Here is a 23,730-nt window from a genome sequence, read left to right on the forward strand (position 1 = left end):
AATATTTTTTTAAATATACAATAAACCTTTAAACCAAACCAAATAAACAATTAATTGTAGACAATAAATATAAAATATGGCAATATACAATAGACCTTGTGAAAAAATAACAGCAAATAAATAAAAATAAAAAAATTTACTGAAAAAGATAAAAAAATATTTATTTTTAGCTACAAATTATATTTATATATATATATATATATATAAATATATATATATATATACACACAATAAAATGTCATGTCCAAAAATAAAATATACGGTCCTATACATTAACTAATGAAATAAACATTGCACCAGAAAGATAGATGGTGCCATCATGGCACGGCACAATTTAGTTCATGACATTACTGATTTATGTACAGCTAATCACAGTAATGCATCATACATGTAATTATGTTGTTTTATGCCCCATTAGTTTAGCCTACATTGCTTATAATGACTCTTAAACTGCCACGACATGGCCATACGGTGTCCTGACGCATCGCGTGTCACGTGAGGATTGCAAGTCACTTCGAGTCCCAGGGAATGCTGCAACATCCACATAATGGATGTGGTCGTATAAAACTATATGACTTCCTGTCAAGGGTCGCATGCAGCAGCGGCAGAGAAATCCCACTTATTTCAATTCCACCCTCGCAAAAACAGAGGGTCACAACAGTTTATCGCCTAGAAAGATATAAAACTGGTATATTTGGCATAGAATCAAGCTGAATGTATGTATCGAGCCCAGTAACTCAGGGTTGCTGTTTGAAAGAGTTTTACAGGCTCTCCTTTAACAGCCTCTGAGGCCCCGGAGGGTAGAACGACCCAAAAAAAACAACCTTTTCCTCTACATATGGGTTGTTGAAATAGTGAATATATCGAGTACAGGGTTGGGGGCGTTGAGAAACAGGTCAAAATGTTGATAACTCTGTGTCATCTGTGGACTTTGGTAAGGATTTTCTTTTTAAACTCAGAACCCTGTTGTCCTTATCCGTTTAATCACCGTTGATGATTGTGTTCATGCAAAACAAAACAAGCTCATTTATAAAGCAGTGAATGAACAATATCATCATGTCAGTATTTGAAATGTACAGTGTATAATCATACAGTGCGTTTGTGTGTGGGCTCTAACTAATCACACACCTTTCTTCATCTATATTTCTGTGTATTCAAGGCTCCACGGTTGAGTGCAACTAATTCATCTTTATTTCCAAATACATTTTGTGATCCATTTTAATGTAATTAAAAAAGATTGAGTAGGCGCTATGGACCAGTGCTGATCAGGCCCTCCCAATAAGGCTCTGCTTATTGCAATACTTAAAATCTGAAAAGCTGCAGAAGTTTAATGCATCTTACTTTTCGATTTAGACAGAGAAAACTTTCCTCCATTTTCCACGTCACATCCTCAGATGAAAACCAGGAAACCTGTGATTTATCTGCTGAGGATGACGGGCCCAAAACACTAATCTTGCGTGCCGGATGGTCTATCACCAAATGTTTTAGTTTACCTTTGAACAACTGAACTCTTTTACAGTTGAGTTTTGGTTTAGATCAAAAAGATATGTACGGATTCTCTGACACTATTTACATCCCTGGAAAAGCTCTACTTCCAATTCCAACAGCTACTGGTTTTGAAGTGTGAGGCCTGGCAGATTGAATCATTTCCAACACACACACACACACACACACACACACACACACACACACACACACACACACTCACACACACACACACACACACTAATTGTTAACACATTTGCAGAGAGCTCCAGATCTTTTTCGAGCCGCCCGAGGTGCGAGCGACGCTGCATGGGGCTTTGAGGAGAATGGTTAAAATGGGATCCGTGGCAACGGAGACGATGAGATGTCTGAGGAGAAACTCAAAACTGTCTGGCCGGGTTCCAGAAGCTCCACAGGTGGACTAGGTGGAGGGACCAGGCTTAGAAATAACAATAATAATAATAATAATAATAATTTTATGGCTCCCGTCACAGCCTATTCACTTTTAACTTGACTCATCCTGTGCATAGAATTGCTCTTTGTACATTCTGTATATTTGGCTATTTTATTTTTATTTTTCATTTGAATACTTTCTTTGGATATCTGGCTGTTTTTGCACATTTGACTTTTCTTGTTTTATCTCATACACATAGCAATAATCTACAATATACAGTATATCATATATATCCTATTTACCCAAGCCAACAACCTATCTTGTGCATGGAATCTCATTTGTATATTCTGCATGTTTTCATATATTTGACCATTTCTGTTTTGTATATTTCAGATACTTGTGTATATTTGGCTTTGTTTATTTTTTAAACTTTTATTGCTTTTACGTGTTACTTATTTTATTTTAGTATTATAACATTTTTTAGGATTGCTAAACTTGTTTTTAATGCTAACCATCTTAAGAAATGCACCAATACTTTCCACGTGAATGTAATGTATCTACCAAAATAAACAGATTCTGACTCCGATTCTGATTAAAGAAACAGAGGCCATAAGAAACAATACAGGAAGAAGAATCCATTTTCCTAATTAACAGAAGGGTTTTTATTTAAGCAGGGTGTGTGGGGGCAATTACGGACAAAGAGGGAATACTGAAAAGGACTGTTTAGGGGCCACAGTGCTCAAGGTGCCGGGTTCCCGGGATTTCCACTCATCGGGCTGAGATGGTGGAGGTTTTAGGGAGGGAGGGAAGGGAGGAGGGAGGGAGGTTGTAACAGCAAACAAACCTGCTGGATTATGGGAACTTGTATACTCATATTTGGTGATGAGTCACAGATAAAGGTGAGCAGGTCAGGGCCCTGGATGTGCACTGGCCTGTTTCACTCTGCATTTTAGGGAGTCTCACGGTGCTTCAGTGTGCCGGCTTTAGCAGAGATTAGGCAATCAAACAGGAGATATTAACACAGAGTAAGCAGAAATAAGGGATTTTTCTAACCCTGACCATAATTAAAAACCCTGACCTATTATTGTTGGATATTAATAGAATTATTTAATAGTGCCATTTAACTCTCTGTAGATGGTTAATCTACTTAAGATTTCCCACATCGTATCCAAATTTCTCAAACAGTGTACCTTACAATCCACATTTGGAATATACAGAAAGGGAGGAAATGAACAGTTACTTTTCAGGTTTTTCTTCCGACAAGCTATTCCAGGGCATTCCTCACATGGTTTGTGTATGTGGCTGTTTATCTATTTCCCAAATATGCTTTGAAGCACCTGAGGTTCAAACTGTCATTTGGCACCGAGTAAACAATTCAAATAAACCATTGAACAGACAAATCATTATCTTAACGAAACAACTATGCATCTAATCTAATCAACAGTCCCGGCCACCTTTCTCTGTGCCGTGCAAAGTGAAGCTTCATCAGACAGCAGGCTCAGTTTAGCTTAGTTTAGCAGCCACGGCTTAAACTAAGCTAAACTTCACATCATGCATCCAGTTAAAACGCTCCCAAGTCAATAATCATCCAGGCAACGATATCCGCGCTTTGGGTGTCACCACTGCTGCTTTGATGCAAGGGGGACGAAACCGAAGTGAGATTAAAAGCTAAGAGGAACGCCTGAGTAAACAAATGTCCTCGCTGCTTGCAACGGACTGCATTAAAGAGCATTGTTTGAACCGAACCCTTCAAAGAAGCACAATGGACCCGTCCACTCCCACCGCGCAGCACACAATGGAAGGGCTCAGGTTAAAGGCCGACGCAAAAAGAAAAAAACCAAGCGGGTCGACCCCCAGTCTTTCATTCGTCTCATAAACGCTTTCACTGGCAAATAAGTTGCTGCAAAAGTAGTTTTAAAGCACGAGTCACGAGGAAACCATAAACGTCAATTTTGAAACAAGCCGACAACTTCGGACCAATCTCGCCAAAGTAATTTCTCCCAAACAGAAATGATTTTTCCTAAACTCACACTAACTTGACTGAACGAAAGTGGAATCCCCCCCCCCCCCATGAATAGCAGCACCCTCTAACACGGGGCCCCAGGTGAGGCTGACGACAGCTGACACTGACCAACGTGCGCGGTGCATCTGCTGCTGAATGCACCGACAGCTGGACGACAGGCCTCCGGCACGTCCGCGAACCACCACTGAAATTGTTGTAATACTGGTTAGGTATAGCCCCGGGCATTTCGACGTAGTTCATTCTTGCTCCGAGATTGTCACAATAAGTACGAGTAGGCACTATACGGATAGAAACAATTAATACGGTTTCCTGCGCATGAGTGCGGTGACACTCATGTGCTTCATTGGTCACCACAACAGGTCAAACTCCAAAGCGCCGGTCCCAGAGCAAACAGTCCTTAAAGCAAATAGGCCCCAGTCCAAATGCCAGGAGACTGAGAGAGTTGGGATTCCTCTGCTGGACAGCCAAGGCCCCCGGACATTACAATGATTGAACATTAACGTTGTGTCATTCTCTGAGCACCGACATGAGTCCTTTGCTCATCTCCAAAGTCACATCTTCTAAAGAAACGAGGAGACGGTTATTTTATTTCTTGAGTCGCACCTTTTTCCAAATAGGACCTGTATGTCTAGAGCGACAAACTAAGCACTCTCGGTGATGTAATGTAAAACACCCACATGGAATTTACGTCACGTATTTCCAAAGTGTTTGAGCCACGTGTGCTTTTCATAAGAGTGTCTTAGTTTTTTTTACATTGGAACTACAAATATGAAAGATACCTGCGCAGGGAAACCTGTCAATGCCTTTCCACAGTGCATCCAATGCCTCAGAAATTTAGAACTTAAAAAAAAAAAATTTGGCACGTGAGAGGTCGCTGCACATCTGAAATACCATCTCTTTAGACCTCCAAGGTGGAGGCGACCAGCAGATCTGGTTTGGCCTTCTTGTATTTTCTCTTCCCATTGCATGAAAAGGTTAGGCTCTGATCTGATACAACATCTTGTGCTTAAACAAACCGTCGTAGTTGTGGAAGAACGCCAAGCAGCCCGAGGACCTTTGGAAAGGCTGTCACCACCTTACCTCATTGGCCACACAAGCATGGTGACATGACTCAATATGAAGCCAGAACCAGCTTGAACGCTACAAAATCAACTGTCTGTATCCTGTCTTCGTAACAATTCTGTAACTTATATTGTATGAGAAGGGGAAAAGGGGAACTGGCATAGACGCTGCTTCAACGGTCTGATTGAAACATGGAAACCTTAAGCAAAGCAGGCGCCCCTGACAATCACTAACTCGAAACTAGATCTCTCATCATTTATTCAGCCAGTGACTCACACACGCAACAGCGCAGAGGAAACAGGTAGAAGCGAGCTCCACAGTTCACTCGACTGTTTGTTTTTTTCTTTCAATCTATTACACCGCTCAAGTCTCACTTCCTTTCAATAAACTAATTTTACAAGGCAAAAAAAAAATTATAATAATACTTCCGTTTATTCAAGTTACAAACTTTTTTTTATTGAAAAGGCTTCACTTGCAAAGTCATCTGGATATATTGGTTTTATTTTAACAGCATAGCAAATAGAACAAAAATAAAACAAAGTGTTATCTCTATAACCTTTGAACAGAAGTTGGTTGGTTTGTGTGACTTTCTTCATGAAGCAAGTGTAAAGGCTGATGTTGATTGTTAAAAACTAAAAAGAAAAGTAGGAGAAACCGTCAGCGCAGCACCATGGATGTGGTCGGTGGGTCGAGACCTGTAACACTTGCCGGGGTCCAAAAGTCACTGAGAGTCAAAGGCCCCGGGGTCTTTTCTCTCTGCTGCGGCACCCAGTCGGTAATAAACCGTCCCCGCAGTGCCGACTCAGCAGGGGCAACACGTCTGGCTGCGCAGACCGTCTTGTGGGCCCGTAATGTGGGGCCCTCAACAAGGCAGCTGAAACTATTGGAAGCTCTTGGAAGAAGATTGGTCGTAGTGGAACTGAGTATTTCCCCGAAGCAATAAAATCGTATCCGTCACAGTGTCTGTATAAGCCAGCATCCAGATAATGTATTTCGAATGAACCCAGCTACCCCCATGGTGGACATCTTGGATGCGTAGTCACTGCACAAGTAAATGGGGACCAACAATAGTCCTTGGTCACTGAGTAATCGTTTACAATCACAATGAAAACAGTACTTGGAGGTCCTACAAATACACATTCTTGCAAACTACGGTGGCAGTTTGAAATGTTAAAGTGATTTACTGATATAGGCCTTTTTTTTCCCCCCGGTCCAGATATGAATGAGTGAACATTCTCAAAGAGGGATTTGAACTTTGCCCTCCTCCGAAGAGAGAAAAAACAAAAAACAAAAACAAAAAAAAGGTGGGTCAATACTGTGTGAAAGCTGAGTAGAATATAACGGTAGGCCCCGACCGACAGTCTCAAATTGTTCTTAAATCATACAAAGCGTGAAAGGAACTATGTAATAAGAGCTCAAAGAAAAGGTTATTGTGCATTTAGACAGTGTTGATTATACAGACTGTGAGTGAAATACAACTGAACCAAAGCAAAGTATAAAAGGAAAACCAGCAAAAGCAATTTGTCTTTTGGTTTGAGGAAACGGTCACAGAGACTGGTTATCAAAATGGGAATATAATTGCAAGTTCTTTTAGTGGATATTCAAGAAAGAGGTTGTTTTTTTGCTTTTCATGTAATCGCTTCAGGTTGATTTTCTTCTGTGCGCGCGTTTGTCTTGAACTACAAAACAGTCCGGGCTGGAGTCAGGTGCAACTTTTTTTTTTTTTAAGATTTGTAATTTGAGGTAAGCCAGGTCAGACCCTCGTAAAGTCCATCCCCCGACGTCGCACACGAGGGCTGAACGTACCAATTCCTGTCTCTGATGCGCGTCAGGCCCAACTTCTCCTGGATCTCGTGGGGCTTCATGGCGTCCGGCAGGTCCTGCTTGTTGGCGAAGATCAGGATGATGGCGTCCCTCATCTCCCGGTCGTTGATGATCCGGTGGAGCTCCTGCCGAGCCTCGTCTATCCTGTCCCTGTCCGCACAGTCCACCACGAAGATCAGGCCCTGCGTGCCCGTGTAGTAGTGTCTCCACAGCGGCCGGATCTTGTCCTGGCCGCCCACGTCCCACACGTTGAACTTGACGTTCTTGTAGGTGACAGTCTCCACGTTGAAGCCCACGGTGGGGATGGTGGTGACCGACTGGCCCAGCTTCAGCTTGTACAGGATGGTGGTCTTGCCAGCAGCGTCGAGTCCGAGCATCAATATTCTCATCTCCTTGTTGCCAAAGACCTTTGACATAATTTTCCCCATCGTCTCGGCTTATCAATCATAAATACGTGTTGATCGATGGTAGAAAGAAAAAGTTGTGGGGGGGGGGGGTTACAGTCCTCAGTATTTGTCAGATGGCCTCCCACGTGATCCCCTGTGGTGGTGCTCTGACAGCTGTCAATCATCAAAATCAGAAACTGTTAGTTTGAGTGATTCCCACCAAAGGAGAGTCAATACATTACATGGTAATACTGTTATGTCAATGTACAGTCTTCATAGACTGGCGGAGGGATACATTTTCCTATTCCAGCTACAATTACTTACTTACTTACACACACACACACACACACACACATATATATGTACCGGTTAATCCTAAAGCCGATTTACACTCAAAGAATATAATGTATTTTAGGGAGGGAAACTCACGACTCATCCGCTGTGTAAAATAGGCCCGCGTCCAAGCCCCAGAGTTCCCACTTCCTCCTTGGTGTCCACACTTCAAATCTTAAACGACTTCGATCGATGAATTCCCCCCAAAAACCTAACGGCGGGGCTTTCCCTGGGCGCGCGGGGTCACGAATCCGACTCCAATCGGCGTCTGCACCGGGACATCCAGAGGTAGGAGCGTCCAAAAGGTCATTGATTCATCCGACTTTCCGCCTCTCGCCCTGGAACACAGGAGAGAAAAGGGAGCGGTGTCGGCGGAGCGCACCGCCCGACGGCCACATTAACGTCCCGCAGCCCAAAATGACATGTCTTTCACAGAACGCGGCGCGCTGAGGGAAAAAAAAAAAAAACCAAAAACGTACGAACCGACCTGCAGCTGCGGCAACCCCCCGTCCCCGAGTTCTTCCTCCCCGCGCTCTCTCCCTCTCGCCCTCGCTCACACTCGCACTGTGCCGCGGTGTCTCTCTCTCTCTCTCTCTCTCTCTCTCTCTCTCTCTCTCAACCGCTCGGTTACAGCCGTGTTACCGGAAAAGGTGCGGACCGAGATCCACCCGCCACTTCCTCCCCGTCCGCCCTTGCTGCGTTCGAGCACGCACGGAAACCGTGCCGCGTCGGCTGGGGAGCGTGCGAGGGGACGGGAGGTTTCCCGGAAACGTCTCGTTTGTATTCGTTGTTCACTAAAGCTAGATTTCTACGTGTCACCAAAACACACTTATCTTACTATTAAAGCAGTATATGTACATATTTTGCTTTACATGCATGTATGTTATCGTGTGTGCCTTCCCGACTTCCGATTTTTGACAGCGTTAATTATTGATCGTTTATTTTATATTGGCATTTTTTCTATTATTATTATTATTATTATTATTGATTTGATGTGAGTGTCTGTGTTTCTCTGGGATGATATATCTATCTGTATTAAAACCAAAACACAGAAAAGAGCAGTAGCATTATTAAAATGATAGAGCGTTTATTAAATTAATAAAAATGTCCATTAATCATATGTGGGCCAGGTTACACGTTATATTACACATTAGTTTGTCTTGATTTACATGACTTTCCATGTGTTATATATCTGAGTGACTGAGATGAAAGTGTGTTGTTTTCTAAGTAACACATTGTTGCCAGGCGTGTTACACCCTGTTTCCGTCTTGGTTCCGTCAGGGCCCAGCAGGCGTGATCGGCGCTCGCAAGTTGGGAACGCATCTCTCCCACTCGACTCGAACGCGGCATCGTGCACTACTCCATTTGACATGCGCGGAGAGCGCTCGGATATTGTAAATGGACGCCATTTGGATTTCCCCTCAATGTTTGTCCGTGTATAAGTCAGGAAAAAAAAAAATGTCAGACGGACAAACACATACTTAATTCACACCAGAAAAGAAACTGCGATGTTACAGCAGCTCGCATGAAAAACAACGGGCAATAATAATAATAATAATAATAATTAGTAATACTAATAAAAAAATGGAAAACAATTTACAATATGCAACACAACTAAGATTTCACTAAAAATAGAGAAACATTGTCAATATACAATAAACTTAAAAAAAAAACCACGAAAATTAAAATAAATGGAAACATAGAACAAGGATAAAAATAACTACAAACGTCTGTATCCACCATTCACACGGTCCAGAATAGGACATAGTACAAGTTTCATACAGGCCTTAATAGTGTAGTTTGGCTAAGGCCGCTGTCTTTTAAGTCAAACTGGATTAAGAATTGTATTAGTATATTATATTTTATGACAACAATGCAATATTATTGCATTGGACATGATAGCTCTGCTGCAGTACTCCTAAATTATATATATCATAATAGAAAACACTTAATATACATGAGTGCGGAATGTAGATTAAGATAAAATAACATCAGTATCTACGTAAAGTGTACCAGGGTGGAAAAAAAAATGGTATAACATACACAGTATTGGGAAGAAGAAGAATCTTTAATTGTCACGCAACACACCACACTACAATACATGCAGAGACACACACACATGCACATGCTTTTTGGGGTGGTGGCCGGTGAAATGAGGCCTCTGCATTTGACCCATCCTGGCTTGTCCTTCCTCCGGGGGCGCAGCCAGGAGCAGTGGGCAGCATTCGTGGACGCGCCCGGGGACCAGGTACCAAGTGTCCATCGCTGGTCAGACGATGGTGTGTGCATGTTTTTGGTGGGGGTCCGTACTGACCTTAGGTGGAGCAAACCCCATGTGAGCACGGGGAGAACATGCAAACTCCACACAGAAAGGCTCCTATTTGGGAGATAACCCGCTGGAGCACGGTGCCAACAGCACCCCAGGCGGGAATTGAACCCAAGTATTGCAAAAGAGGAGTGTTTAATGACTACATATATTTAATACATAAAATGACAAAGTGACAAATGACAAAATGATCAAATATGATGAATCCTACATTTGATAAAATGTAGGATTCAAAATATTATATTTTCTTAATAATTGGATTATAAACTTTATTATTGGTGATACGTGGAGGCGTGGCTCCTGGCAAGCGTCGCACTGCGCATGTGCAAACTTTGCCCTTCTCTTAATGTTTTAAGTTAAGAATGAGAGTTGGAGCGCGGCGGAGCATTGTTGGATAGATTAAGTTACAGAAATAGCAACGTATCCGTTTGATCCGCGTTTCATGGAAGATACTGGTAAGATTAAGAACAAAACGCTCGTTCTCTGTCGAAGAATCCATTGTAGCGCATCGAAATTTCCAGTAGGTTAGCGGGAAGGCTAAAATGAGCTAGCTAGCGCACGCTACCTAGCATGCGAGACCAGACGGGGCATGTTGCTTCTGCTAAGTTGGGGGTAGTTAGGTGGTTGGATACGAAATAAACATGCGTAATGTTGGTGAACTTAATCTATTACCGGGTGGTAATAGTACGACGGCGTTCATTGCCGGTTCTATCGGCAAAGTAACGTATAATGCCGAGGGAAAGTAAACGTAAAGCAACCTAACACTCGCGTTAACTAGTGACGCAAGAACCGCGAAAGACTGGTTGCTAGCAAGGCCGATGTTTTAAATCTCTCCACACCGCTCACAAACTGAAAAAAATTCCGAACGTCTTAAACAAAGTCCAAGCTAAAATATTGGTGTGACCCATGCTTTGTATTCTTCCGCCTAAATGAATACTAGTAAGAGTGTGACTGAGGCGCCACGATTAAAATCCCTAAATAAGACTCGAACCTTCCCCACTACAAGGAAGTGTCTCGTTGCAGCAGCAGCAGCTGCTGCACATGAGGGGGCTGTGCTTTTTTTGGTCGGGACAAATTTACCTGGTTTAAAAACACGCTCCTAAAATGCTGCGATCTATTCTGGGATCCGTATTTATCAAGTGTCTGAGAATCACAACTGGGAATCACGCTTGAAAGTTGAACGAGGAGTATAAAGAGTTGGGCATTCTTTGGAAAGTGAAGGACACTGTTTTAGGACAATCTGAGCTGCGGAACAAAAACATTTTAGTCTTTTTATGAAGTCTTTATTTATGGCACATACAACAAAAATTAAAACAGAACACAAAGGACACACACACACTATATAGCATTTTGTAATTTAGTGAAGTGAGCGATTAGGACACATAGATAAATCCTGGTGGTGATCGTAGTTTCCAGGTTAACAGGTTAACTTTTACTCCTATGCCATCAAATTTGTCACAATTTCATGACATTAAGGGCCGATTTCCTACTGAGATGCTTGATAAATTCTTGCCCAGTTCTCTGTAAATGTTCTACCTTTCGTACTGTGACAGTGAGCGCACAGCCTACCTATACAAAGATTTAAAACATTCTATTTCCATGTTGTTCATTTGGACACAAATCGAATTATAGAAAGGCAATAATCTAGCCTTCTAAAAGTTTTTTTTTTTTTTTTTTTTTTTTTTTGTGATTTTGTTAAATCACATTCTTAAAGCCAAATGACTAATATCAACCTCTTTCCAACAGACCCGCACCTCACAGACGAGCCCATGACGGGAACTATGGACACAGACTCCCCCAACAGTGGAGACTCGCCTGCCACGGAGGGCCACGGCTTCCTGCCCGACCTCCCGGTTCTCCCGCAGGCCGCAGAGTGGACCCTAGACCAGGTTCCGTCAGAGACTCTTACCACCGTCTTGCCAGAGGACTCGGATCTGTCCCAGGATGCCCTGGAGCAACACCAGCAGCTGAGTTCCCCCGGCCTGGGATCGGTAGAGAAGGCCGTGGAGCAGTTTCAGCTCGCGAATGCACAGCTTTTTCAGGAGGAGCAGCCGCCGCTACCGACCGAGGATCCCCAGCCACCACCGGCAGCACCAGCAGAGTGCATGACACAGTCTGAGGAGACTCAGGACCTGGGCTCACAGGCAGAGCCTCAAGAAGAAAATGGCGCCCAGGGTAATAAATCTCTGATTATGGTTGTCATGATGTGAATCCATAATGTTGTACATTTCTAAATTTAAAGCCATATCATAGCAAACCCAATTTGTGATGATTGTTTTTTGTTGGACAGAAACATATTTTAATAGCACTTAATGCTCTGTTCTACTCTCAGTTGACACCCTGGCGACACCGATGCTGGAGGACGGCATGGAGCTGGAGGATGCGAGTAGAGAGGCGTCAGAAGAGCCAGATGTCCCTGCAGAGCCTGAGCTCCCTAATGAGTTTGAAAAGCTCTTTAAAGGGTGCGAGGACAATCCAGAGGACTTTAATGCCTGGGTCTATCTACTGCAATATGTGGAGCAAGAGGTGGGGGCAGATAATGGACATATTGTTCAACCCTTAACGTTTTGACCAAATGGTTATTTGTGCTATATGTGTGGATTCTGATTGTGATTTATTTCCACAGAATAACCTTCAAGCTGTGAGGAAGGCATTTGATGTATTCTTCCTCCGCTATCCCTACTGCTATGGCTACTGGAAGAAGTATGCAGACATAGAGAAGAAGCACGGCCACATACAGGTTGCGGAAGAGGTAAATACATATTAATGATCTGACCTGGACATTCCATGTTCAGATAAAGCAGAAAGTCCAAAGTCTAATATTTTGAATAAATTATCTGGATCTGCTGATCAGGCAAAAGTCACAGGTACATATTTTGAGTGGAACTAGCCGGTTCAGTAGCAGGTGTCTTTGTTTCTTCATTCTGAAATTGTCTGCCTTGGTTCATGATACAATAATAATAAGTTATATTGTCTTTAAAGCCTATTTAGATTTATTTCAGCCTTTTTGTTTTTTATTTTAATTATTTTTTGGTCTTGGAATTTAACTTCATTTAAGACTCTTACATTTATCCTTCATTAAACACAAGTGTGGCTAATTATATCCATAGCTACTAATCAAGTTCAATTTTAATGGGTTGTCTTTCTTCTTTCTAAAGGTGTACAGACGGGGTCTCCAGGCTATTCCTCTCAGCGTGGACCTGTGGCTGCACTACTTGACCTTCATTAAAGAGAACGCAGACCCCACCGACCAGGAAACTGAGGGACGCATCCGAGCGTAAGTAATGGATATCCTTTGTCTGACTTCATTACACATCAAATTGTTGTGTAACTTTTCTCAATATGATGTAAACTTGTTGAGATTTTCTAGTTTCTCCAAGTTCAGTCTTTGTGATGGAATTTAAACTGAAAGGGGTAACGAAAAGAAAACATTAAGAGGGGGAAAAAAAGCTTGAAAAACCTCAAGCTATATTGTTTCATAACAAAAACAACAATATGCAGGTCACTTTCCGATCTATTTATTTATTTATTTATTTATTTATTTATTTATTTATTTTTTCCCCCTACTCGCAGTGCCTACGAACACTCAGTGCTTGCAGCCGGCACAGATTTCCGCTCAGACAGGCTGTGGGAGGCCTACATCAACTGGGAGACGGAACAGCAGAGACTGGCCAATGTCACGGCCATTTATGATCGAATCCTGGGCATCCCAACCCAGCTGTACTCCCAGCACTTCCAGAGGTGAGGGAAGGGACTGGAGAAAGTGATGTGTTGAAAGTTTGTCTAAATTCTTCATGAGCGATAGTTGCCACGTATAGACGTGCATAATTATCATTTGGTTGAGATGATTTATTTTGAATTTAGGTCTGGTATGGCAAAGCCTCCTGTTCTTGTCAATGCGAGATAAATCTCAATACTAACCGATACTAAAGACATGGAACAAGATAAAGCCATTTCAGAAACCTGATGATCACTGTTATCTTGGCAGGTTCAAAGAACATGTGCAGAACAACAACCCCAAGTTCTTCCTGTCTGAGGAAGAGTTCATTCAGCTGAGAGTGGAGCTTTCCAAAGCCAACATGGTTGTTAGCGAAGACTCAGAAACGCCTGTCGTTGGGGAGGATCTCCCGCCTGGCATCGAGGACCTGCTTGACCCCGCCAAGGTAAGGCTGCAGCTTCCACCGATGGAGGGTGCTTAAATGGATAGCAGCATTTAGCAGGTGCTTGCCTATTCTTCCATGGAGAGAACAAGAGAAAAAAATGTGTTCAGGTTTGAAGAGCTGTCTTTCCATCAGCAGCGAAGCCAATGAATGTCTGGGGGATTCAAGTTGGCATCCATTCAGGAACCGTGCTAAAATTGGGTCAGGATCGACCGTGGCCCAATGACCCTGGCACCTGCAACCAGAGCTGGACAATGGCTGATATGAAGGGTGCAAACATACCTGCCCCTCTACAGGCTTCTTGTGTCTGGCAAGCTTATGGTGATGTAAATTATCAAAGGAAGGCCTTGCAGTATCTTATTTTTTAAAAGCTCGTGGAGAATTTGGTGCAGTGCAGTGGACCATGGCGGCATTCACCAAACCATGTTTCTTGTGTTTTTAATATAGAGGGTGACGGAGATCGAGAATATGCGTCACAAGGTGACTGAGGCTCGGCAGGAAGTGTTCAACCACAATGAACATGAAGTCAGCAAGCGCTGGACCTTTGAGGAGGGCGTAAGTGCTCACACATTCAAACATCACACATTAAAATTTCTTTCAGCATTATTAGTTTATTTTCCAAGGAACCAGGAACTAAGTTGTTGGTACATGAGGTGGAGGTACACTTGAAAATAAGTTTTTGACCTAAAAGATGTGTTCAGAACAACATAAGAAAAAAATTGTGCGGTGATCTGGGTTCTTGCAAACTGTTTTGTCTTTCTCTCGCTCTGAGAGGTCCCCTTGTCGCGACTGGTCCAAATGCTGTTGCGTCATGGCAGGGGACGGACTTCAATCTCCTCCTTTTCCGGGTCAATCTCCGGCTCCTTCTCAGCTTATTTGTTTTATCGATCCGCAACAGTCAGAAAACGAACAATGAAAAATGAATACCTTTTGAGGAAAGAGTTTCAGAGTGCGAGACTATACCTGGGCCCTCTTGACAGCCATCGCCGTGTGTTTCGTTATATATATATATATATATATATAGATAGATAGATAGATAGATAGATAGATAGATAGATAGGTAGATAGAACAACCGCCCACCTGGTGAGAGAGGAGAGACGCAAACACTGGCACAGTTTTACGAGAGAAACGGGTTATGGTTTAACGCGACATAAACAGCGTTGTCACATTCTATATCTCACTTGAAAATATATCGCTGTACTGTTAAAGAAAACCCGACATAGAATTTAATTGAATAGATCGGCCCCATTGTCACTAATACCCAGCTATTTGAGTCCGTATTGGATCGGTGCGTTCCTACTAACCTCACGGTTGGCTAGTTAGTGGGTCAAAGTCCGTACTTGTAACTTGTAACTCGAGTGTCTCATACACAGGCAGAAAATTTGTGTGTCCGTCTCTCAGAATTTGTGAAACCTGACTGTTGAAAATATTCCTGCACAAATTTAATTTACGTATAATCTAAATATTTCTACAGCTACAAAACTTTTTAAACTTGTGCAAATTATATCTGTACTCTACTAATACTTTTTCATACATACACAGAAGATGTCTACAGCTGCAAAACTTTATTACACATTTTTTAAGCTACGCCATGCTACTTCTATTTCATAACGGAATTGGAAAGTCAGAACCTGAAATAAAGTGACCAATGCGACCAGTGTGTGCCCGGTTCCGCAGGTTTTGCATCACTTCCCCTTGATCTCCATGGTTACCAGGGGCGGTGGAAAATAATCCAAGAACTAATTTTAGTGACTCTTGCTATGGTTCCTTTTTTGAGAAGGTTTCAGGCCTGAATGGATCCTCATTCAGTTCCTGTACTTTGGTGGAAAAGCAGCAGTTACAATTCGATTGATGGGCTGTTTGCAAGCACACATCATAAAAAAAAAACAACAGGTTAATGTTGTAACATTTTTGCTCCTTCAGATCAAGAGACCGTACTTCCATGTGAAAGCCCTTGAGAAGACCCAGCTGAACAACTGGAAGGAGTACCTGGACTTTGAAATTGAGAACGGCACCCCGGAGCGCGTTGTGGTCCTCTTTGAAAGATGCCTCGTCGCCTGCGCCCTCTACGAAGAGTTCTGGACCAAGGTATCCTGACCTTTTGACCTCTCCCTCACTTCCACTTACCCCCCTCCCCTCCCTCCCGCACTTAACCCCCATCAACGATGATATCACATGGACACAGTAAATCGTCCTGCACTCTCTTTGCGTGTAACGTTGATATGTGACTGTATCTGTTGTATTAGGGGATGGCCAGCTTGCCACACAAGATATGACTGCAGCATTTGCCAACTACTACGTTGCATCTTCTCCGTCTCCCACTACCTTACAGAAACTTATCTAATTGGTTCCATGAAGGTGCTGATGGGTTTACACAGAAAATTTCTAAAAACGATCTTGACAATGAAGAAATTCACTTGAGTCAACTGAAATTTTAGTTTTAAAATGTTCTGTCACTCTCTTGCCTTTCGCTTCTTTTTCCTCTTTTCTTTGCTCTCTCCGCTCCTGCTTTGTCTTCCTATTGTTTTTTTTCCTCCTCCTCTATTCTCTGCTCCTCCCTCTACTCCCCTTCTCTTTTCACTCAAGTACGCCAAGTATCTAGAGGGCTTCAGCATCGAGGGAGTAAGACACGTCTACAAGAAAGCCTGCACCATCCACCTGCCCAAAAAGCAGGCCATCCATTTGCTGTGGGCCGCCTTCGAGGAGCAGCAGGGTAATCAGTTGACTTTTAACGTTCCTGTAGGCAAATATAAATGTGTTGTGAGTTTGTCACACCACGGTATAAAGTGTTTATTAACCACTAGAGTTGGGTCAATTTCCGGTTTTGCCGGTCCGGTGTACAAGCCCAAACAGGTTTGATTTTATGCAAACCGACTGGACTGGTATTTGTCAGTATCAGACGTTCTGGCAAATTAAAAAGGAGCCTCCATCATCAAGTTGTAGTCACTGCACTAAATCCAACTTGTATTGCATTAATAATATGCAATATGACAATGTGATTAACATAATATTATGTTTGTTTATAAATGGGCAAACGGAGCCACTAGTGTCGTATAGGCTGTTCACAATTAAGTGCCAAGCCAAGGCCGGCAACATGGAGATCAAATTTCAGTGGAGGTGGGAGCGGGCAGGATGCAGGGCGCAGGTTGTTTGTTAACAAGAAAGTTCATGTTTTTTTTTTTTTTTTTTTTTTTTGGTTTTTTTTTGGGGGAGGCAAGACATGGAAGGGTTAATCTCAAACCAAACAAACTGTGCCAATGTGGCAACGATTTTGGATTTGAAGCCGATGAAAGAGGCGAGCCGAAAAACCTAGATGAGGCAGTGTGTAAACACTTTGTGAAAAAAGTTATGGCAAAAGTGTGACACCTAGTAGTAAAATTTGGTGGTCCTGTGTTTGGCTTCATAACAAGCCGATTTGAAAATACCTGGGGGTGGGGCAGTTAATAGGCCCCATTCTATTAACTAGGCCCAACCCTATTAACCACCCAGCCACATTTGAATGATTAAATAAAATCGGCAAGTATATAAAATTTAGGTTTCAAAATCGTGGGGAGGGAAAAAAAACGGCAGTTTCCTCTGCTCTGAGATGCGGGAGGCGCTGAAACTGCGCTCAATCGCGTAAAACTATTACATTGGAGTATATTCCATGTTTAAACGTTCTGCTGAACCCAGTCCTGTGTCTCTAGTACCGCTGTCTGGCTGCGGCACATAGGCACTGTTTGATGTTTCTGCCAGTGGGTGCGTGCGGGAGCTGCAGAGCTGAGATCCCGGCTGTTAGCATAGCTTATTTCACCACCGATGCTCTTGATTCCGACCTGCTGTGTGTGTATATATAGTTTTAGGTGAGGGGCAATGCCAGGTCGCACCACAAAAATGGTGGGAAACAGTTTAACGTTTTAACTCCACGTTTCAGTACTACATCGTCCCATCTTTTGACATGTTTTCAGCAATTATTTTCTCACATGTATAATATGTTCAGGAAAAAAACCCTGAATTCACTTTACAGGGACTTTGATGACGCTCAACTGCTCATCTCAGGATCCACATTTAAGTCACAACACAACCATCATTTAAGATTTGAACTATTCACATTTTTTCCACAATGTGAATTGTGCCAGACTTAATCCAGCAGTTCTCTTAATAGTATCAAATCAACCGAGTAGAGGCTTGAGGCCATAAATACCAAATTATGTGAAATGAGTAGTTATTGTTGGGCTGGTGTAATGGTTAATGTCTTAAACGGTTTCCGAAACAAGGTGTGGATTTCCCAGATTTCTACAAGATACTGAGTTAAAGGTTGTGGACTGCATTGAAACAAAATGGCTGTGGACAGCTTTAAAAACGAAACGAAAACCCTTGAAACAATAAGAAAGTTACATCACACATTTGCACTCATACCGCACAAACCTCTAGTTTTGACCTGGTGAATCACCCCTAAATGTCAAGAAGATCCACTCAAAATTTGCTGTCAAAGGCCACAATTCTCTTAGATTCTATTGTATTATACATTTTCTGACCCAGTGCTAGGTTTAGTTCATTGCCTTTGGAGCAGTACATACTGTATAACCCTGGTGTCTTTGGAACCGAATTCTCCCTCCAAGCTTATTCTGTCTTATCTCCTCAAGGGAATGTTGAGGAGGCTCGCGGCATCCTGAAGGCCCTGGAGGAGCTCGTCCCATCCCTGGCCATGGTGCGTCTGCGGAGGGTCAGTCTGGAGCGTCGCCACGGCAACCTGGAAGAGGCGGAGACACTGCTGAGGGAGGCCATGGAGTCGGCGAAGAACAACGGCGAGATGTCGTTCTACGCCGTGAAGCTGGCGAGGCAGCTGCTGAAGGTGCAGAGGAGCCTCGGCAAAGCCAGAAAGGTTCTTCTGGAAGCCATCGAGAAGGACGAGGTGAGAGACTTTGAACCCTTGAGTTTGCACCTGCCGTTGTGGTGCAACGCTTAAGTCCAAATGAATGTTGGAGACATATTGTTTGTGCTTGATGTGCCTCTTTTCCCCTTCTTTTGCAGACAAGTCCAAAGCTGTACTTGAACCTGCTGGAGCTGGAATACAGTGGAGATGTGCAGCAGAACGAGGCGGCCATCTTGGCTTGTTTTGACAAAGCTCTGAACAGCCCGCTGCACATCGAGTCTCGGCTCCTCTTCTCCCAGCGCAAGGTGGAGTTCCTGGAGGATTTCGGCAGCGACATCAACGTGTGAGTATCCTGAAACTCTGGCGTGAAAATGATTTGGTTTCTTTTCATTTGCGGCGTGTCAGTCGCTCATGTTCTTTTTCTTATGTCTTTTACGTCTCACAGGCTTGTGGCTGCTTTTGAGGAGCATCAGAGACTTAAAAAAGAAAACGAGTCTTCTAAAAGGAAAGCAGAGAATGGGTAAGATGGTGGCAATATAATAAATTAATTTCCATAACGTTGTTTTGATTGTCATCATTACATTTGACAAAATTGAAATCATTCGTATCCAGCTCTCAGGAACCTGACGCCAAGAGACAACGTGTGGATGAAACCTCCACCTCAGGAAACGCAGCGCAGGACATGCAGGCCAACAGCGCTGCGTACAACTACAACTGGTACCAGGTGAGGTTGACATGTCATTATGGCTATTGAGACTAATTATTTGACGTTCACCTCAAAATCAGGTTAATTTCTTGGATTGTGTTGCGTGGTGTAAGAAATACTTCTAACTTGTACTTTTCCTCTTGTTTGCAGCAACAATACAACAACTGGGGACAGAACTCCTGGGGCCAGTATAACCAGTACAGCCAATATAACCAGTACTACCCCCCGCCTCCCACTTGATGGGCAAGATGTCGATCGAAAAGAAGGCATCCTTTTTGTCCCGTCTAATCTGATGTTCATGTTCTTTTTGACCAATGTTGTATTTTGTTGGAATAACATCGGTGACTACACGTCATCTTAGCCACTGATTGGCTGACTTTGCGTTCTTTGCTGCATGTTTACCGAAGGCAAATTTTGTTTTTCATCTGAGAAAAGGGATAAGTCTTTAATTTTTATTTTTTTTGATTAGATGACTTGGTTTGATCTCTCATGGAATCAGTTTGTTTAAAAATGTTTGAATTCTAAGAAGACAGATGTGCTTTCCAGCCCCATGTTCCTGCTTTCTGGACGTAATATTTCAAGGTTGTTTCCACAAAGTCACAGGAATGATTTTTATTTTATTTTTTTTCCATTTTGCCTCATTTCATAATAAAGAGATTGCTATTCTATGATGTGCTATTCTGTGACGCCTCTAACACAAAAGGTTCAAGGGGTTGCAGATGGGCTTTTGCAAGACATTAATGACGAATATAGTCATAAAATAACATTTTATTTACCCCGGGGAGGGCGGGGGGGGGGGTTCCAGGTGTAAAACCCAGCAGAAATTGACAACAGTGCAAACGAACAACAGTGACACCGGTGGTCTGTGGGAGCTATAGCAACCACTTAATCTGCAGATGGCGCTCTGGTCCAGCTCTGGGTTGATGCGTTTTTCGTTCATGATTCCCGGTTCCATTCCTCATCCCATCCCAGTAGTGTGCTACTATTCTGGAAGTTTGGGGGGCAAACACCACCTTTTTGCACCACAACGTGGTTAAACCTCTAGTGAATATTACCAGAGGTTTCATATTGGGGGGGGGTTGCAGAGAAATAAGGTTGTTGTGGAAACCGATGTAAACATATTGGGTGAATTTCCCCACACCACCGTTGGCACAGCAACCAGAAGGTTCAAGCCTGGGATGTTTTTGTGACCTCACAATCGATTCACCCCTTTGTTCCCACGAGAGAGCGCGATAAAGTAGAATTAAAAAATAAATAAAAATGGGAACAATAGTTAGTGTGCTGGAAAACATTTTTAAGTCGTGACATTGTGTTGTGAATTGTCAAATCAATATTATAGGCAACGTTTTCCGCACTACCCCTCCCCCACACCACGTAGACCCAACTTTATTCCAGAGCGAGGGGCTCGATGTGGAAATGTTTCCCGAAACCTAGAACAGAGTAATAACAACTTATAACTTATAACGATCTTAACTCGCAGGGGCTACTTGAAAGGGGGCGCGGCCATATCGTTACACGCCACTTCCGGGTTTACGTAAATTCACACATGCGCAGTCGCGGCCCGCCGAGAGCCCTTTTCTATCTAGCGCTGAACGACTAGCAGCGACCGAGGTAAGGCCTGCGGGAAATGTGCAAAAACCACGGATTTCATGGCGTTTCATTAGACCTCTGGCGTTCACGCGTCAAAAATATTCACATCGGTTCCAAACGGAACGCGGCGCTGTGAAGTTGATCGATATAAACGTACATTTGCCTGGACTTTAACGGAACGCGTGCCGCATGTGGCTAGGCTAGCATAGCTACAAACTAGCGTAGCTTTAAGCTAGCTCCAGTCAGCGTGTTCCGCTGATATCAGCCCTTGTTGTGTTTGTCTCGGGATGGTACCTATTATCTGATATTTGGCTTATTTTTCTATCGTTCGATTATGTACAGAATGTATAAAATGCATCCGTAAGTTAGGGCGCTAAGTTAGTAAATAGATCACACGTTTAATATATTCCGATTAACGAAACTGACTCGACAGGCCACTGATGAGGCTTGGATATAAACACTAGTAAAATACATCCTCATTTGCTTTGTTCCAGCATCAAGATGCAGCTCTTCTTGCATGCCCAGAACACGCACACCCTCGAGGTGACCGGACAGGAAACCGTCGGAGACATCAAGGTAACAGAATCCTGAACGTTGTCCCCGAGCTCATGTACTTGTCAACTAGACCCGGCACATGTCAGACACGTGGGCAGTGGTCATCTCAAGTTCTACTCTCGTCATACAATGCTCTGGAAAAGGTGGAAGAGGTGCAGGAATTGTTTCGTCACATAAATACAGATACATTGGAAAAAAATGAGTTGGTTCTGATTTAAAACAGAACGCAGGCACTCAGTAACAAGAGACTGGGGGATGGATCAAATAGAAGAATAAAAGTAGGTTTTAAGCTCTTAAATGTCTCGTGAACATTGTGTTGTTTATCTCAACCGGGTGTCGTTAAGACTTGCTGTTGATGTAAAGTCTCTCTCTCTCTTCCTTTCTCAGGCCCATGTCCAGGCTCTGGAGGGGCTCCTGGTGCAGGACCAGGTGCTGATGCTCGCTGGCTGTCCGCTGGAGGATGAGACCCGTCTGGCAGCCTGTGGCATCTCCGAGCACTGTACCCTGGAGGTGGCCGGCAGGCTCCTTGGAGGTCTGTACGATTAACACATCTTTAAACTACATCTACAAATGGGAATAAGTAAAGCTTGATCGATAATGTTGGCCTTTTTAAGTTAGGGCATGTGCCTGAAGTTACTTTAAATGCATGGGAACTTTTAAGCAATTCTGAGTATACAAGTAAATGAGCTATAAACATAAAAAATCAGGAAGCTGTAAAAAGTTTGATTACGTACATTGAAAGTGCTTGGACTTAACTTAAACTCAACCTGTGAGTTGATGCCCAGGTGGTGAGGATTTGTCTGACATTGTATGGAAACTAGTACCTGCGTCTTGCCCTCACAATGTATTATGGGATATGCCTGACAGTATAGTATGCAAGTGTTCGTGGCAAAGATACACAATTGAATTCCTAGAGGTCTAGAAATTGTCTGAATTCCAATATTCCGACGAGCAGTTGGGGAACTTCAGTTACTTGCCTATATGCATTCAATTGATTTGCCTGTGTTTTGTAAGTAATCAATGTTGTACATAATGTTTGTATTCATTGTAGATTGTCTTTTTTCTTTCTTAAAATTTCTCTTCTCCAGGCAAGGTCCACGGCTCTCTGGCCCGTGCTGGGAAAGTGAGGGGCCAGACTCCCAAGGTGAGGATCTCAGACGTTATCACAGACCTGTTTGTCTGCGACTGACCACATCCTATTGGTCAAGGCTAAATGGACGACTTCACGAGCTTCCTCTTCTTCTGTCCTCAGGTTGACAAGCAGGAGAAGAAGAAGAAGAAGACCGGCCGCGCCAAGCGTCGCATCCAGTACAACAGACGCTTTGTGAACGTGGTGCCCACTTTCGGAAAGAAGAAGGGACCCAACGCCAACTCCTAAGTGCTTTTAATGCCTAAGAGGAAAAACCTTCCCTTCACATCCCATCACTTTTTACCCAGTTAAATGTTTTCCTTCTGTACAGAATAAAGATTTGGCTTGGGATAAATCGTTGCGTTGATCTTTTAATTGTGTATTGAATAAGTTGGTTTTATTGCTCTTAATATTGTCTAAGCGTCCTGTAAATTTAACCTTTCACAAATGTAAATGCTCAACTTGATTAAGAAAGGCTTCAGATTAGTTAATGGTAAACCATGAGCTTCTCTACTTTAATAATTTTTGAGGAAAACTAAAGACATAATGGGAGCAGACCCTACTTCTAAGACCTTTCAGAGATACAGGTGGTAATGTTTATATCAATGAATTCTACATCTGACATCTAGGTGAAAACCGTTATTCCTGTGCTAAAATGTTAATAGTATCTAAAAGCCTTACCACAACTCTGAAGTAATTTACTTGACACCTGCATAAAATACTGACTAAACCAAGCTTATTTAGGACTTGAAGGGGCCTTTTATGCTCCATTTCACACAATTGTCTGAGGTCCCTGAAACATGTCTGGAGTTAGTTGCTGAAAATACCACTCCGATTGCACATTTGAGCCATTCTAACATGCCTTTATCCATAACCCTCTTGTTTCAACACTGGTTGTGGG

At 43.0% G+C, this 23,730-nt stretch overlaps 3 protein-coding genes across 3 annotated transcripts; 2 read left to right on the forward strand and 1 right to left on the reverse strand.

Moving 5' to 3' along the window:
* Positions 1–5,447: 5,447 nt before the first annotated feature.
* Positions 5,448–8,090, reverse strand: arf6a (ADP-ribosylation factor 6a). Its single transcript, XM_080024014.1, has 3 exons — positions 7,995–8,090; positions 7,604–7,845; positions 5,448–7,348 (listed from the first exon to the last, which is right to left on the reverse strand). The coding sequence occupies exon 3, from the start codon at positions 7,214–7,216 to the stop codon at positions 6,689–6,691; it is 528 nt and encodes a 175-aa protein (XP_079880140.1). The 5' UTR covers positions 7,217–7,348; positions 7,604–7,845; positions 7,995–8,090; the 3' UTR covers positions 5,448–6,688.
* A 2,098-nt stretch (positions 8,091–10,188) lies between these two features.
* Positions 10,189–20,221, forward strand: prpf39 (PRP39 pre-mRNA processing factor 39 homolog (yeast)). Its single transcript, XM_079996667.1, has 15 exons — positions 10,189–10,288; positions 11,580–12,008; positions 12,166–12,359; positions 12,460–12,585; positions 12,992–13,110; positions 13,407–13,574; positions 13,822–13,996; positions 14,441–14,548; positions 15,918–16,082; positions 16,581–16,707; positions 18,620–18,888; positions 19,008–19,192; positions 19,295–19,369; positions 19,462–19,573; positions 19,706–20,221. The coding sequence occupies exons 1-15, from the start codon at positions 10,276–10,278 to the stop codon at positions 19,793–19,795; spliced, it is 2,355 nt and encodes a 784-aa protein (XP_079852793.1). The 5' UTR covers positions 10,189–10,275; the 3' UTR covers positions 19,796–20,221.
* Positions 20,222–21,092: 871 nt separating this feature from the next.
* faua (FAU ubiquitin like and ribosomal protein S30 fusion a) lies at positions 21,093–23,184 on the forward strand. Its single transcript, XM_079996857.1, has 5 exons — positions 21,093–21,166; positions 21,640–21,721; positions 22,088–22,232; positions 22,789–22,844; positions 22,953–23,184. The coding sequence occupies exons 2-5, from the start codon at positions 21,647–21,649 to the stop codon at positions 23,076–23,078; spliced, it is 402 nt and encodes a 133-aa protein (XP_079852983.1). The 5' UTR covers positions 21,093–21,166; positions 21,640–21,646; the 3' UTR covers positions 23,079–23,184.
* The last annotated feature ends 546 nt before the right edge of the window (positions 23,185–23,730 follow it).

Source organism: Zeus faber (assembly GCF_960531495.2).
Source record: "Zeus faber genome assembly, chromosome: 2".
Classification (NCBI taxonomy): domain Eukaryota; kingdom Metazoa; phylum Chordata; class Actinopteri; order Zeiformes; family Zeidae; genus Zeus; species Zeus faber.